This window comes from Petaurus breviceps, unplaced genomic scaffold (genome assembly GCF_028583685.1).
Source record: "Petaurus breviceps papuanus isolate PSGF00001 unplaced genomic scaffold, PetGlider_PUasm1.0 90994, whole genome shotgun sequence".
NCBI classification, from domain to species: domain Eukaryota; kingdom Metazoa; phylum Chordata; class Mammalia; order Diprotodontia; family Petauridae; genus Petaurus; species Petaurus breviceps.
In genome coordinates this window covers 6,887,457-6,902,881 of record NW_027187393.1, presented here as the reverse complement: position 1 = coordinate 6,902,881, position 15,425 = coordinate 6,887,457, and the positions used below count along the sequence as shown (strand labels likewise).

The 15,425-nt window shown below is 44.6% G+C and overlaps 1 protein-coding gene across 1 annotated transcript in view; it reads right to left on the bottom strand.

The window, feature by feature from the left end:
* Positions 1-14,512, bottom strand: part of MMP24 (matrix metallopeptidase 24) — a 54,118-nt gene extending 39,606 nt beyond the window's left edge. The window contains exons 1-3 of the mRNA XM_069077544.1: positions 14,331-14,512; positions 6,813-6,929; positions 4,519-4,823 (exon numbers count right to left, since the gene is read on the bottom strand). Of these exons, the coding sequence (XP_068933645.1) occupies positions 4,519-4,823; positions 6,813-6,929; positions 14,331-14,425 (517 nt within the window). The 5' untranslated portion in view covers positions 14,426-14,512. The remainder of the gene's footprint in view (positions 1-4,518; positions 4,824-6,812; positions 6,930-14,330) is intronic.
* Positions 14,513-15,425: the final 913 nt, after the last annotated feature.

Here is a 15,425-nt window from a genome sequence, read left to right as displayed (position 1 = left end):
AGGAAAGGAAAGGAAAGGAAAGGAAAGGAAAGGAAAGGAAAGGAAAGAAGGAATGGTGGAGAGAGAGAAGGAAGGAAGAGAAGAAAGGAAGTAAGGAGGGAGGGAAGGAAGGAAGGAGGAAAGGAAGAAAAGAGGGAGGGAGGAAAGGAAGGGAAAAAAGGAAGGGAGGAAGGAAGGAAGGATGGAAAAGCAACAGAAGTGCTTCACTGCAAAAACAAAGAAAAGGGTCTGAAGAAGAAGGAATCCTGACCTATCAGGAGTCTTGAGGGAGGAAGTAAATAAGCATTTATTAAGCACCTACTATAAGCTGATCTCTGTACTAAGTGCTAAGGAGTCAAATAAGAAAAAGAAACAGTCCTGACCCTCAAGGAGCTTACAATCCAATGGGAGAAGACATAAAAGGAGGGGAGAAGAACATCAGAGAGTATCCCTGAAGCCCAGGAGATGGAGAAGGAGAAGTTAGCTGGAAAGTTCTAACCCTCTAAGGGAAGGTTTGGGGAAGAATTCATGGCTCTGCCCTCCAGCCCTCCAATCAGAGGGTGGCAGCAACCCGTGAAAATGTTTACCTCAGCATGTGCAGACACCCTGGTGAATGCTCATGCTTTCTATCTCTCCTCAGACACTTAATTACTAGCTGTGTGACCCTGGGTAAGTCATGCAACTACTATGAGCTTAAAAGAGCTTTAAGTCTGTTTAATAGAGATGATAATAATATCTATAAGTATTAACCTCACAGAAATACTGCAATATATGTGATGAATAAAAGCCAGCTTTGGGGCCAGGAAAACACGGATTCAGGTCTTCACACATACGGGTTGTATGACCTTGGGCAAGTTACTTCATCTCAGAGTCTAAAGCAACTCTCTAAGGCTAAGTTGTTGAGGTATTAACCTATATTGGTAAAAGAATGGGGAAACTGAGTCCCAGAAAAGCTAAGAGAGGCACCAGTAGTCCTGCCTGTCAAGACATCTTTCTATCCAATTCTATAGGTAGCCTGAAGCTGGCCTCCTCCCCACGAACTAATGATAGCTATAGTGTCTACTATGTGCCAGGCCAGTACTGTGCTAAGCATATTATAAATACTATCTCATTTGTTCACAGCTTTGTGAGGGAAGTACTATTACTGTCCCCATTTTACAGGTAAGAAAACTGAGGCAAACACAGGTGAAGTTGCTTACCCAAAGTTTCATAGCCACTAAGTGTCTGAGGCTGGATTTGAGCTCAGGTTTTCCTGACTCTGGGCCTAGTGCTAGCAGCTATTCCAGATCAAGAACACAGCTGGTTAGACCTGGGTAAGGGAAGTGAGGAATGGCCTCAGTGGCACGCATCAGCATCGCCATGATCTAGGCCAGAGCCAGCCTGGACTAAGTCATGGCATCCACCACCTCCAGCAAACACCCCAAAGGTGGCCAATCCCTGTTCTCCACGGAGACTCTCAGGACCGTCCAGGAGCCCAGAGAGACCCAGCCCAAAGGGGACTGAGGGTGGGAGACAGGAGCGCAGCACAGCTCCAGGGCTCCCTCTTCACACACTTTGGCACACAGACGGATCTGCCACTGCAGAAGAGGTGGCAAAGATGGGTTTGTCTAATGGCCTCTTACCCCACCCTCAATTTACAGTATTCCTGCAGAGAGTCAGTATTTATTTATATTAAGGTTTGCTAAGCACTTGACAAATATTTTGCTATTTAATCCTTACAACAACCAGGAGAGGCAGGAGTGATTATTATTATTCCCATTTTACAGATGAAGAAACTGAAGCAGACAAAGTGACTTGCCCAGGGGGCACATAGCTACTAAGTGCTTGAGGCACAATTTGAACTCGGGTCTTTTTCATTCCAAATCCAGCGCTCAATCCACTTCGAGACCTACTGGCTCCCTAATGTCATATGCTCAAAGAGTTCATTCCTGCCTTGTCCTTCAGAGCCTCTGCTCCTGGAGCACATTCCCTACTCACATAGGCTTGCCGAGACATTTCTTCAGAGGTAGGTTGTGAGACACACCCATGAGAAAATCTGTCTGTCCCTTATAAAAGAGCTTCCCCAAAACTGAGTGACAGAACCACAGCACGTTACTAAAGGACATCTGAGACATGGGAATGTGAGATACATGAGATGATGGTAAAAAAGGTGGGCCTCCCATTGTATATTTCTTCTTGTTATTCAGCCATATCTGACTCTTCGTGACCCCATTTGGGGTTTTCTTGGCAGAGATAATAGAGTTGTTTGCCATTTCCTTTTCCGGCTCATTTTACAGATGAGGAAACTGAGGCAAACAGGGTTAAATGACTTGCCCAGGGTCACACAGTTAGTAAGTGTTTGAGGCCAGATTTGAATTCAGGAAGATGAATCTTCCTGACTCCAGGCCTGGCTCTTGGTACAGTATATTTCTCAGTTAGCATCTTATCAGAGACAAAGTCCTGGACCATGAGGACTGCCAAGCAGGCATTTGTTAAGCATCTTCTGACTGTAAGGCACCTTTAGGTGAGGAGGGTAAAATAGGCCCCCATCCTCAAGGAATTCCATTCTCCTAGGCCAGCAGTTCTCAAAGTGTGGTCTGGGGTCCTTTCAGAGGTCTGCAAGGTCAGAACCATCTTCATAATAATACTGATATTATTTGCCTGTTAGAAAACTCCTCCCTTATCCAGTTACATATCTGTGTGAGGCTGGGTTTTCTTTAGATACTTCAACCAAAACAACTTCTTGCAACAGACTGTATGCAGAAAAAGCTAGGAGAATCCAGCTGTCTTCAATTAAGATAGACATTAAAGAGATTTGCAAAAATATGTAAAACAATAACGTTCTCCTCCCTAAATTTTTTTGTTTCTGAAATTGTTATTTTCATTGAAATGTTATGCTTATTTTAAAATGAAGAAATAAATGTTTAAAACTTAACCATTTTAACTTCTAATACAACCAATATTAATAGTTATAACCCACAGAAGCATAAGCTTTCTGGCACATTCTCAATAATTTTTAAGAGCACAAAGGGGTCCTAAGACCAAAAAGCTTAAGAACCACTGTCTTAGAGAAGAGAACATGGAAATAGATAAGTGACTGCAAAAATAATTTGAGGAGGGGAGAGAATGCAAACAATTATGAGAAAAAAGAAAAAGTAGATCACCTGAACCTTGAAGGAAGCTAGGTACTCTAAGAAGGGTAGGGAGGGAAGGAGAAAGTGTATCCCCAGTTTGTGGAAAAGCCTGCATGGGACTGAGAGATGGAATGTTGTATAAAGGGGATGATATGTTTAGATGGATCATAAGGTGGGGAGGGGGGAGAAGAAACGGGGGACAGGGACAGGGCACAGGAAGAGGGTGATGTTCAATCAATCTGGAAAGATAGTCTGGAGCTGAACTTTGAAGGTCTTTCAAGACCTATCAAAGCAGCTTTGTCTTATCATAGAGAAAATAGGGAGTCAGCGAAGATTCTTGAGGTGGGGAGCCATGAGGTCAGGACTCTGCTTTGTAAGATTATTTTAACAGTTCACAGAAGATGGAGGCAGAGGCCAATTCATATCATAGAACAATAGAATCTGAGATCTTTACATCTTTATTCTGCTTGAAGTAGGAATCCCCCTACAATGTCCCTGAGAAGCAGCCATCTAGTCTATGCTTGAAGACTTCCAGTAATGGGCAACTTCTATTTTTGTTTTTTTTTTTAATTTTATTTTATGTTTTTTGCCTTTTGGAGGGCAATTGGGGTTAAGTAACTTGCCCAAGGTTACATGCTAGTTTTTTTTGGTGTGGGTGCTAAGTGTCTGAGGCCGGAACCGAACTCAGGTCTTCCTGACTCCAGGGCCAGCAACTTCTACTTTTGAACAGCTCTAATTGTTAGGAACGTTTTTCCTCACATGGAGCTGAGTCCTTCCACCCTTCAGCAACCCTGTCCTGTTCCTGCTTCTGCCAAGAAGCCGAATCTCCTTTCATGACAGCCTTTCACACTTCCAAAGACACAGAATGTCAGAGTTGGAAGACACCTGAACACCTCTCATATCTTCTTTAGGTCTTCTCCAGGCTAAAAACATCCCCCAATTCCTTCAACTGATCTCATATTCTTATATTGTTCTTTCTACCTTATCTTTAAGACCCACTTAAAATAGTACCCATTCCTGAAGCCTTCTCTGATCACCCAGGCAGAAATGCTCTTTCCTTCCTCAGAATCTGAATAGCACTCTGGGTGTATCTTTCTTGTGCCCTGACGGTGCTCTATTTAGTATTATAATTCGGGGTGTGTGTGTGTTTATGTGTGTGTGTGTGTGTTGTTCCCTTACCAAACCTACCCCTCCCTCATACTGTGGGTTTCATGAGGGCAGAGGCCATGTCTCTATTTTTGTAGCCTTTCCTGTATCTGGCACAGGGCACTGCTGGATAAATATTTGTTGAATAAATGTTACTCTTTAGATAGGCATCTCCACAAGGGAAGTGATCATGACTAATCCTCACCACATCCCTCAAGCCCTTAGTATATTCCCCCTGAATAAGGAGAGACTGACACCCTGTGCCTGAGACAGGCCTTACCATCATGATTGGCGTTCCCCAGTGTCCACGGCTCATCAGAGTCAAAGTGAGTGTCTCCACCAATCCCGGGGCCAGGGAAGTAAGCATGGGCTAGGAATCCCCCTTCACCATCAAAAGGGGAGCTGTCCCCATGGAAACCAGAGGCAAAGAAAATCATGATGTCAGCTTCCTTGCGGTCACTTTTAATCTCGTGGTAGGGAATTTCCTCAAACGTCAGAGGAGTGACCTTCTGCCAAACGTCAAAGGCCTGGCGGATGGCTTTCCGTGTATCCAGCTCGCCTACTTTGGGGGTGTAGTTGTGAATGCTGGTGAGAAAGGAAAAGGTCAGTGAGGGTGAGGTAGACCCTCCCCAGGGCTAAGGATAAGGCCATGAGGATAAGGCCTAATTGTCTCCAGGCTGAACCTCTCCTTCCTGCAGCAGTCCCTTTCTCCTCCTTTCTCTCTGGATCCACTTCCTCCTCCCTCCTCTCAAAGGTGTTTATCAGATTAAACCCTCTTGAAGTGAGTCACATCTCATTTTATCCTCGGGGAGGGGAAGGTATGGTATTCTAGAACCTATCAGGAGGCATATTGGGTAGAGTGGAAGGTAGGCTGATCTTGGGGTCAGGAGGTTCCCTATTCAAAGACTGCCTAAGAGTGTTTGCTGGCCATGTGACCGTGGGCAAATCACTTAATCTCTAAACCTCAGTTTCCTAATCAATAAATCAGAGATAATAATATCTACTTCACAGGGCTGTTTTGAGGCTTTAATAAGATGGTATATAGAAATACTTGTTAGCTCAGAATGCTAATATGAATGTGAGCTAGTATACTACTATTTACAGCAGACAAAAAGTGAGGCCCAGAGCGCTCAGGGAACTTGCCCAAGCTCACATAGCAAGTTAGTGGGAGACAAGGGACCCCACCCCAAACCTCCTGATTCAGTTTCCAAGACTCTCCCTAGCTGTTCCACTCTGCCTCTTTTTTTTTTTTGGAGGGGGGAAGGCAAAGCAATTGGGGTTAAGTGACTTGCCCAGGGTCACACAGAGTATGTCAAGTGTCTGAGGCTGGATTTGAATTCACATCCTCCTGACTCCAGGGCTGCCCCTGCACTCTGCCTCTTAAGGAACAGAAACCAAGTTTTTTCTATTTGGTTCCTTTTATGTTCCCATTGTGGGAAAAGTGTGGCTAACTGTGGGCTCTGGTCAGAGCTCCTGGAGATGTCCAGTCAGGACCCTGTCCTTGAGCCCTGGGGGTGGGTTGGGGGAACCTAAGTTTATCCAGTTCCTGCTTCCAGTCATAGAATTACATAATCTAAACTGGAAGGAACATCTCAGATGTCATCAAATCCCACTGGTACCTGAACAAAAATTTCCTCTTCAGTGTTCTAACGGCCTCTCCTGGAAGTCCTCCAGTGATGGAAGGTTCACCCCCGAGATGGCTCATTGCATTTTTAGGCAACATACATTTTCAGTGGGTTCTCCGTTCCATGGAATGGAAATCTGCCTCCCTGACAAAATCTATTTTTTCCCTTGTTCTGCTCCCTGGATTGATTAGAATATCTCTTAGACAATCCTTAAGATACTTGAAGACAGCAATTGTAGGGCTCCCCCAAACTCCTCTCCCTCCACTAAGTCTTCTCTACCCATCTCTAGTTCCTCCAACCAATCTTTCAATGACATGATCTCTAGTCCTTGGAGTATATCAGTCACCCTCGCTGAATGCTTCAGAAGATATGCTCTCTGACCTAGACGCAGCAACCCCCAGAATCATGCCTTGTGATAGACCCCCAGATCAGGCCTATCAGATCCCAGCATGAGCTGGAGCCCAGTCCCGCACCTTCCCTATATAGGGTGGGATTGGTAGGGTGCAGGGCTAGGGGATAGTCAGGGATAGGAGGTAGCCAAGCATAGGTCCTATCAGATTCAGATTCTCCTAAACAGAGTCTCCTGGCTGAGTGCATGGGACCCCAGTCAAGTCAGAGGCTGGGGCAGAATCAGTGACTTACAGGGTGCAGAGATGGGAAAAGTCTTAGTTGTCTAGTGGCTCTAGTCCAACTCCATTTTGTGCACCCAAAATTAGAGATTTGGTGAAAAGGGACTTTTCTCCTGCAGATGGGAGTCCGCTGACCTACTAACTCCCACATCTCACATCTGCGGCCCTTCTACCCCCCCTGAGCCCTGCCTCCATCCATCTCCAGGGGGAGCATCAGATCACAGTTAGCTCCAGGGCCCCAAGAGCCACCTTCTCCTCTGGATGTGAGAGTGGATCCAGACCCATCAGGCAGGAGCCCGGGGAGAGTGAGCAGTGCTTACCTGTAGGTGATGTGCTTCTGCCTCCACTTCTGCCCCGTCAGGGCATAGCGCTTGTTCCTGTGCCGGCGGCTCAGGTGGGGGTGATCGGGGACACCGCAGCGAGGCTTCTTCATCCACCTGGGTAGAGAGAGCATACACGGACACACTGGCCAAAGAGCTTAAGAGACAGGCACCAAAGGCAGGAGGCAAAGTCATGTAGTAACAAGACGAGCACAGGCCTGGAAGATGGGAAGCCGAGATCTGAGTGGCATCAATGACAGGGCACTGGAACTTGGGAGTCAGGGGCCCTGGTTTCAGATCTCTACTTCAGACACTAGGTGGCCAAGCCTAAGTTTCCTCATCTGTAACACGAGGGCTTTGGACTCAATGGTCTCTCAGGCCCCTTCTAGCTCTAAATCGATGATTTTATAAGATCCTCCTGTGGCACTTATAATGTATGGGCATCTAGTCATACATGTGCATGAATACCCTTTGAGGGTAAGGACTTGGGCAGCTAGGAGGTCTAATGGCAGCATACCTCAGACATCTACCGCCTGGCAAAACAGTTAATCTCTTTCAGGTCTGGTTTCCTCATTTATAAAATGGAGATGGGGGCAGCTAGGTGGTGCAGTGAATAGAGCTGATGTGTGTGAGGAACAGCCCTGTAGTCAGGAGGACCTGAGTTCAAATCCAGCCTCAGACACTTAACACTTACTAGCCGTATGACCTTGGGCAAGTCACTTAACCCCAATTGCCCTGCATTCCACCCTCCAAAAAGTAAATATATATAATGGAGATAATAATAGCACCTGCCATAAAGTACTCTTCTGCAAACATTCAAGTGCTATGTAAACACTAGCTATTATTGTTATTGTTGTTATGTATCTGTGTATCCTTGCTGCCTAGTACAGTGCCTGGCATACAGTAGGCTCTGAATTATAGCAGGCTTGTTGATTGATGGATCGCTATGCCCTTGGATGAAGCACTGAAGTTTGCCAGTGTCCAAATATGTAAAATGGGAATAATAATACCTGCTCAGCCTCTGCTACAGGGCTTCTAGGAGGCTTAAATGTAATAATAAATGCAGAGGGCTTTGTAACCATAATTGTGGGATATGCTATTGCCCTTAATCTTATAGAGGAAGATACTGAGGAGGGAGCAATTTGTTCAAGGGCACACAGTAAAAGCCTAGACCTAGTAAAAGAATGCTTTCCTGTCTTTCAGAAAAAACTTGTAGCTCTTCTGGTTCCCATTACTTAGTGTAGTTTTCCAGGTCCTATTCTGAAGGGAGGAGAGGTTCTCCTCCCATGCCCTGCCCTACCACTGCAGCCCACACAAGCAGCACTGTGCACAGGACCATGGGCACTCTGGCATTGGTGTTGGGTTGTTCCTGATACAGCTGACCTGGTACAGGTGGCAAGGAGAGTCTATGCCTTGAGTGGGGATATGGGGGGCTTGTCATGGAATCTGAGGGCTGGCCTTCAGGAACTCGAATTCTGTCAGTTTGCCCAGGTAGAGTAGGTTCTGGAGAACAGACTTCCACTAACCAACCCCACAAGACTAATTAATAAACTAGAGGACAGCATATTAACTTATGCTGAGAAGCACTCCTGGCTGGCTGAAGTGCCAGCCCCACCTAAATGCTCTGGGCTCTTCCTCTGGTGGGTTGCTCCACTCGGGAGACCCAATTACAAGAGTCAGAAGGTTACGTGGCAAGTGGAGAATCAGAACACAGGGAGCTAACTATTCTTAAGGGGAAATTTCCATCCAGTTGTGCTGTCATGCTCCACTCCAGGGACATTGATTGTCTAAGAAACTGATATGGGGATGTTACAACTAAGTGACCCAGTGGATTAAGCACTGAGACTGGAACCAGGAAGACCCGAGTTCAAATGCAGCCTCATACACTAGCTGAGTGAGCTCTGGGCAAGTCACTTTGCTTCTGCCTCAGTTTCCTCAATTAGAAAATGATGATGATGATAATGATGATGGCATGTATTTCCCAGGGTTGTTGCAAGGATCAAGTAAGACCACATTTTTTTTTTGGCTTTTGGAGGGCAATTGGGGTTAAGTAACTTGCCCAAGATTACATGGCTAGTTTTTTTGTGTTAAGTGTGTGAGGCTGGAACCGAACTCAGGTCCTCCCAACTCCGGGGCTGAAGCTTTACTCACTGCGCCACCTAGTCACCCCCTAGTAAGACCACATTTTTAAAGGACTTAGCATGGTGTCTGACATACAGTAGGCACTTAATAAATGCTTGTTTCCTCCCTCCTTCCCTCCTTTCCTTCCTTCCTTCCTTCCTTCCTTCCTTGCATGAAAGAAGGCTAATAAAAAGGTAGGGAGATGGGTGATGTGTGTGAGGAACAGCAAGAAGGCCAGTTTGGCTAGACCACAGAGTTCTGGAAACAGAGGTTAGAGCCAGGTTGTGAAGGACTCCCCAAAATCACCCCATCAAGGTAAGACTCCTGTGGGAAGGATTTTGAGAAAACTATGATAGTTTCCATTGTATTATAGTTGGCCCTAGTTATGGTACTATAAAATAATAAGGTTGTGCTGGTTTGTCCCTAGTTCTATCCATTGGAGGTGGGAATGGAGTAGAAGTGGGTTCTAATTTGAGAAGATACCTAGCAATTCTTTCAAAAATAATAATAATAGGGGTGGCCAGGTGGCTCAGAGAGTAAGATCACTGGCTCCAGTGTCGGGATGACCTGGGGATCAAATCTGGGCTCAGATACTTAGCAACCACCCAGAAACACCTGGCCGTGTAACCTTGAGCAAGTTACTTAATCCTGATTGCTTTAAATAATAATAATAATAAGATTTATCAATGCCTTTTGTTTGTACATCCCAGACATTTCCAGGTAGGCCCCCTAATCCCCAATAAACCATCCTCTGTAACAAAAACAGTTAAGCAAAACCAACTGATACATATAAATGTGTATGTGTGTGTGTGTGTGTGTGTGTGTATAACTGATATGCTCTTATTATGCATGCAACCTTCAGTACCCTCAGCACCCCACCCCTCTACAGAAAGGAGGGCAATGTTCTCCTAGGCTGAGTGGTCATTAGGGGTTTGGCTTCCTTTCCATGTTATTTTTGTTGACATTATTATAGGAAGTATTTGGACTCACGTCTTCCTTACTCCAGGCCCGGAGTTTGATCATCTAGTTGCCCTGAATGCTCCCTACTTCTGGCTCTTAGACTCCCTTATTTCCTTCAGAACTCAGCTCAAGCACCACTTTCTTTCCACATGAATACTTTGCTCTTTCTAGTCTCCTACCCCAGCTTCTAGTGGTTTTCCCTCCCTTTCCCCCCCTCCCCAAATTAACTTGTATTTACCTTGTAACTATTTTAGATGCACTTACATACATACAGGTTGTCTACCTAGGTAACCTATAAGTTTCTCTATGATAGGGACTGTTTCGGTCTATCTTGGTATCACCAGCACTAAGTATAGTGCCTGGCACATAGTAGGAACTTAATAAATACTTGTTGATTGATTGCTACTCTCATAAGGTCAGCAGAACTTTCCTAAACCATCTCTTCAAGTTGGTGATTTCTGCATATGGTTAATCTTATCCATTGATTTCTCTCTCTATGGGTCTATTTCAGAGGAAGACACATGAATCTGGTACCTAAATCTTGGGGCAGCTAGGTGATGTTATGGACAGAATGCCAGGCCTGGAGTCAGGAAGATCTGAGTTCAAATCTGGCCTCAGACACTAACTAGCTGTGTGAACCTCGGCAAGACCCTTCCACACCGTTTGCCTCAGTTTCCTCATCTGTAAAATGAGTTGGAGAAGGAAAGGACAAACCACTCCAGTATCTCTGCCAAGAAAACTCCCAAAAGGGTTTATGAAGAGTTGGACAAAACTGAAGAATGACCAAACAACAACCACCACCCCAACATTGGGAGCAACCTCTATCTGAAAATTATAGTCTGTTCCCCTCTTCATGAGCTGACTAGGTCCACAGTCTCCCTGGCTGGGTTGTAAACCTTGGGAGATCATAGCATACCTTCTGCATGTTTGTGAACCCAATAGTCAGTGAGTCAGTCAATAAACATTTACTAAGTTCCTGTTATCTGCCAGGCACTGTGCTAAACATTCAGGATGCAAAGAAAGTTAAGAAAGGTCTCGAGAAGCTCAGTCTAATGAGGGAGGCAGCATGCAAACAGTTATCTACAAGCAAACTGCAGGTGAGATGTATTTGAAATGATCAACAGAAGAAAAGCATTAGAAGGTGGGCTTGGCACATAGTAGGTGCTTAATGTGGGGAAACTGACCAGCTTTCAATAGGATACCTAAGAACCCCAGGCTGGAAGTTGGCAAACCTGGATTCTAGTTCCAACTCATCACAAATGAACTATGACCTTAGGCAAGTCACCCTCCCTCTACATTGTTGTTTAGCTGTTTTTGGTTGTGTCCAAACTTCATGAGCCCATCTAGGGTATTCTTGGCAGAGATACTGGAATGGTTTGCCATTTCCTTCTCCAGCTCATTTTACAGGTGAGGAAACTGAGGCAAACAAGGTTAAGTGACTTACACAGCTAGTTAGGTGGCTGAGGTCACACTGGAACTCAGGAAGATGAGTCTTCCTGACTCCAGGCCCAGCACTCTAGCCACCACATCACCCAACTGCTTCTGAAGACCTCAGTTTCACCACATCTGTAAATCCGAGATAATACCTGTATTGAAAGCCTTCATGGCATAGTGGCTAGAGACCCAGCCTTGGAATTAGGACACCTACTAGCAAGGTGGCCATGGGCCAGTCACTTAACTTTTCAGTGACCTGAGCAACTGGCTAAGACTATAAGTTTATAGATGAGGTCCTGACAGTAGCAGGGAGAAGGAGAAAGGAATCAGCATTTACATGGCACCTACTATGTGTCAAAGCACTTTTCACAAATATCATATCATTTGATTTTCCCAATAATCCTGGCAGATAGGTGCTATTATCATCCCCATTTTATAGTCAAGGAAACTGAAGCAACAGAGGTGAAGGGACTTGCCTGGGGCCACACAGCTACTCAGGTTTTCCTGATTTCAGGACCAGTGCTCTAACCACTAGACCACCAGCTGTCTTTGAGCCTGGAGTTTTCCACACCAGAAATTCCTTACACTGATGAAACCACAGGGTTAGACCAAAAAAATAAAAACAATAATATTTACTCTATCTCATAGGGTTGCTGTGGGGGGAAATGCCTTTTAAATACAGACCTTAGATCGTTAGTCAAGCTCCTTTGTCAATCCCTGAGCTTCTTCTTCTAACCCTAGATCGATCTGGGGGTTACTTTGAAAGGCCTCTCTGTGCCTCAGTTCCCTCATCTGCAAAATGAGGAGAATGCTCAGCCTTCACCTTTCCCCACACCCCCAAAAGCACCAGAAAGAAAACTGATGATTGATAGACAGGCAAGTGGGAGATGCTTTCTTCTTTACCCAGATCATCCCCTCTGCCTCCTCCCACCATCTGACTGCCCTTAGTTGAACCTCAGCCAATGTGCCTGTGTCTTTCTGGAACAGAGAAGAAACTAAGGCCAGGTGGCCCCTCAGCAGTGGCCATCTTCCTGCCATGTAAGGCTCTGCTGTGTTGCACCATACCAGGACTCAAAATAGCCCCAGCTTCTTTAAGGTAGCCTCAGTTGATCCAGACTTACGCTCAGTCATAGAATGTTAGAGTTGGAAGGGGCCTTCGAGATCATCGACTCCATCGCCCTTACTTTCTAGATGGAAAACCAAGGTCCCAGAGAGAGGAAGTGAACTGCTCTTACTGGCAGCATCAAGAGGTAGAACCCAGTACTCCTGACTCTTGACTTTCTTAATTCAATTCAAAAAACATTTATTAAGTATCTACTAAGTTCCAGGTTCTGTGTTAGGCATCAGGGAAGTAAAGACAAAAACAAAACTGTCCTTATGCTATTTATTTACATAAATAAATTATTATATTTACATACAAAATAAATTCAAAGAGATTTGTGGGGGAAATACTAGTAATTGGGAGGATGGGGGGGTCTTGTAGGAGGAAGCATTTGAGATAAGCTTTGAAGGGAATTGGGGGTTCCAAGAAGAGGAGGTAAAGAACATTCCAGACCTGAGAGATAACCAATGCAAAATCAAGGAGGTAGGAGATGCATTATCTCAGGCTACATATGTATCCTTCTCTTGAGCTATCTTCTTTTGTGGATTCTCCTCCCTGAGAAGGTTGTGTCCTTGGCTCCCTGTGTCAGGAAGGACCTTCCAAGTCAAGGTACCAGAGGAACCTAGAACTGAAGCTTAAAGCCTTGTAGGAGTGGTAGTTTCAAAGGAGATAATAGTCCCTGGGAGTGAAGCTTGTACTCCTGGTATCACTAAAGGAGGCAGCAGGTGCGATCACTGGATGCCAGGAGACCTGGATTAGTGTCCTGGCTCTGCCATTTACTACTAGTGTGACACTGGGAACATCACTGTGTCCCCTCCAAGCCCCAGCTTCCTTGTCTCTAAAATGAAGATAATAACACTGTGAGACAGGAACCTCCAGGGTTATTCTGAGGATCAGGTAAGGCCATGTATGCAAGGCACTAAATAAATGACAAGTATCATTATATTAATACTAAAACAGAATTATTTGCTACCTGTGTGACATTGCATAAGCCACTTCCCTTTCCAAACCCCATTTTCCTTATCTTAAAAAATAAAGATAAAATTGGATCCCTGCCCTCACAAAGCTTACAGTCTGTTGGAGGAATAAGACACCAAACAAAGAGCACTGTACACAAAAATGTATGATAAATTCATTAGGGAATTGCAGAACAAAGTCTATCGGATGATCTCCAAGTTCTCTTCTAGCTCTACATCTAATGAGTATATAAAAGTATTGATTTTATTATACGTTATGATAAACGAATGCTAAATGCATTCATAATTGTAGTAGCTTCATACTCTGTTCATTCCCTGCATGGCTAGTCTCCCAAAGAGCTCCTGACTTTTGCTCTAATAGGTAGATCTGATAACAGGAGGAATACTCTTACTTGTTAAGGATTCATGTGGATCATTCATTCATACAGTCATTCATTCATTCATTCAATAAATATTTAATGAGTGCACAGGACCTGGCATGAAGTAAGCACTTAATAAATGCTTGCTGATTGGCTGATTATTTCTGCATATGGAAGCCTATGCCACTTGGGGATATGGAGAAGAATAAGAAAGAAGCCTTGCCCTCACAGAGCTCATGGTTGAGTGAGGGACAAAAGAACCCATTCTGTGGATCTGAGGATAAAGGTGGTAAGAGCTCAAAGAAGAGAGAGTTCAATGTGGGGAGAGGCATGGAAGACTTCACAGAGGAGACAGAATTTGAGCTAAGTCAATGAACTTGAAAGATTTAGGTAACTGGAAGGGGAGAAAGAAAAGGACAGGAAAGAAGGCCCTGGGGTCCTGAGGAAGGAGCAGGCATGGAATGTGAGAACAGCAGGAAGGAAAAACATGGAAGGCTTCTTGCCTTGTCATGTCCAGAGGGAAGTCTGAAAAGCTAAGGAACACAATGTCCCATGGGAATCTTACTCGATTGTTGTCTGATCCAACACTCCTGTGACAGGAATCCCATAAAACTGCTGCATAGTGGTGACCGCTGACTGCAAGACCTTCCCTGAGGGCATCGTGGGTACCCGGGCATCATAAGGAAGCAGATAGCCGTAAGACTTTAACCAGCTCTGTAAAAAAGGAGAGACAGATGGAGATGAAGGAGACAGATCAAGAAAGTGGAAAAGACAGGGAGAGGGAAGAAGAGAGATAGAAAGGTCCTAGCAGGGAGGGGGCAGTAAGGAGAGAGAAAAAGAGAGAGATATACATATATAATATGCATATATGTATATTTATATATGTGTGTGTGTGTGTGTGTGTGTGTGTAGTGCGACAGAGATAGAGAGAGAGGCAGAGAGTGAAACAGAGACAAAAAGAAACAGGACAGAGGCAGAGAGAACACATGACAAAATAGGATCTGGAAGGTGTGACTTCCTTGAAAGCTATGGGCTCTTTTAACTGAGGCTGAATTACCCCACATTAGAAAGGTTATTGTAAAGATTTCTTCCATTTCTGAGACTCTATGATTCTAAGTGTGACTAAAAAAGAATGTAATGCATTTTTTTTTAGCTTCCATGTAGGAAAATTACTACTGACTGGAACTTCAGACAGACCACCCAGCACAATGAATGGGTTCCAGTTAGAAGGAATCATAACAAATGGGAGGGGGAAGGGTGTGCAAGGAGTGGGGTGCTCAGGAAAAAAGGTCCTAAAATTAATGGCACAAAGTCCATGAACCAAAAGTTCGTACACTTTACTCCTGGGGAGTCCCTTAATCCTTCGCTCATGGCTTAATGATTCTGAGTTTATACACAATTCTAGCAAACTAGGTTTCTTACATATTTGATTTCTTAACCCACAGGAAATTAGAAGTGGGAAGGGAACTGTTAGAGGCAAGATAGTCATAGAAGCTAGAATAGGAGGGAGAGGATACAAAAACTTAGGAAAAAAAGACCTAAGAACTCCCAAAGCATAACAACCTTAAGTTAAATCATTGCAGGGACAAACAACTACCCAAGTCAACCTTACTAGAGCCTATTCTAGCACCATCAACTTTCATCATGGTTACATATGTTT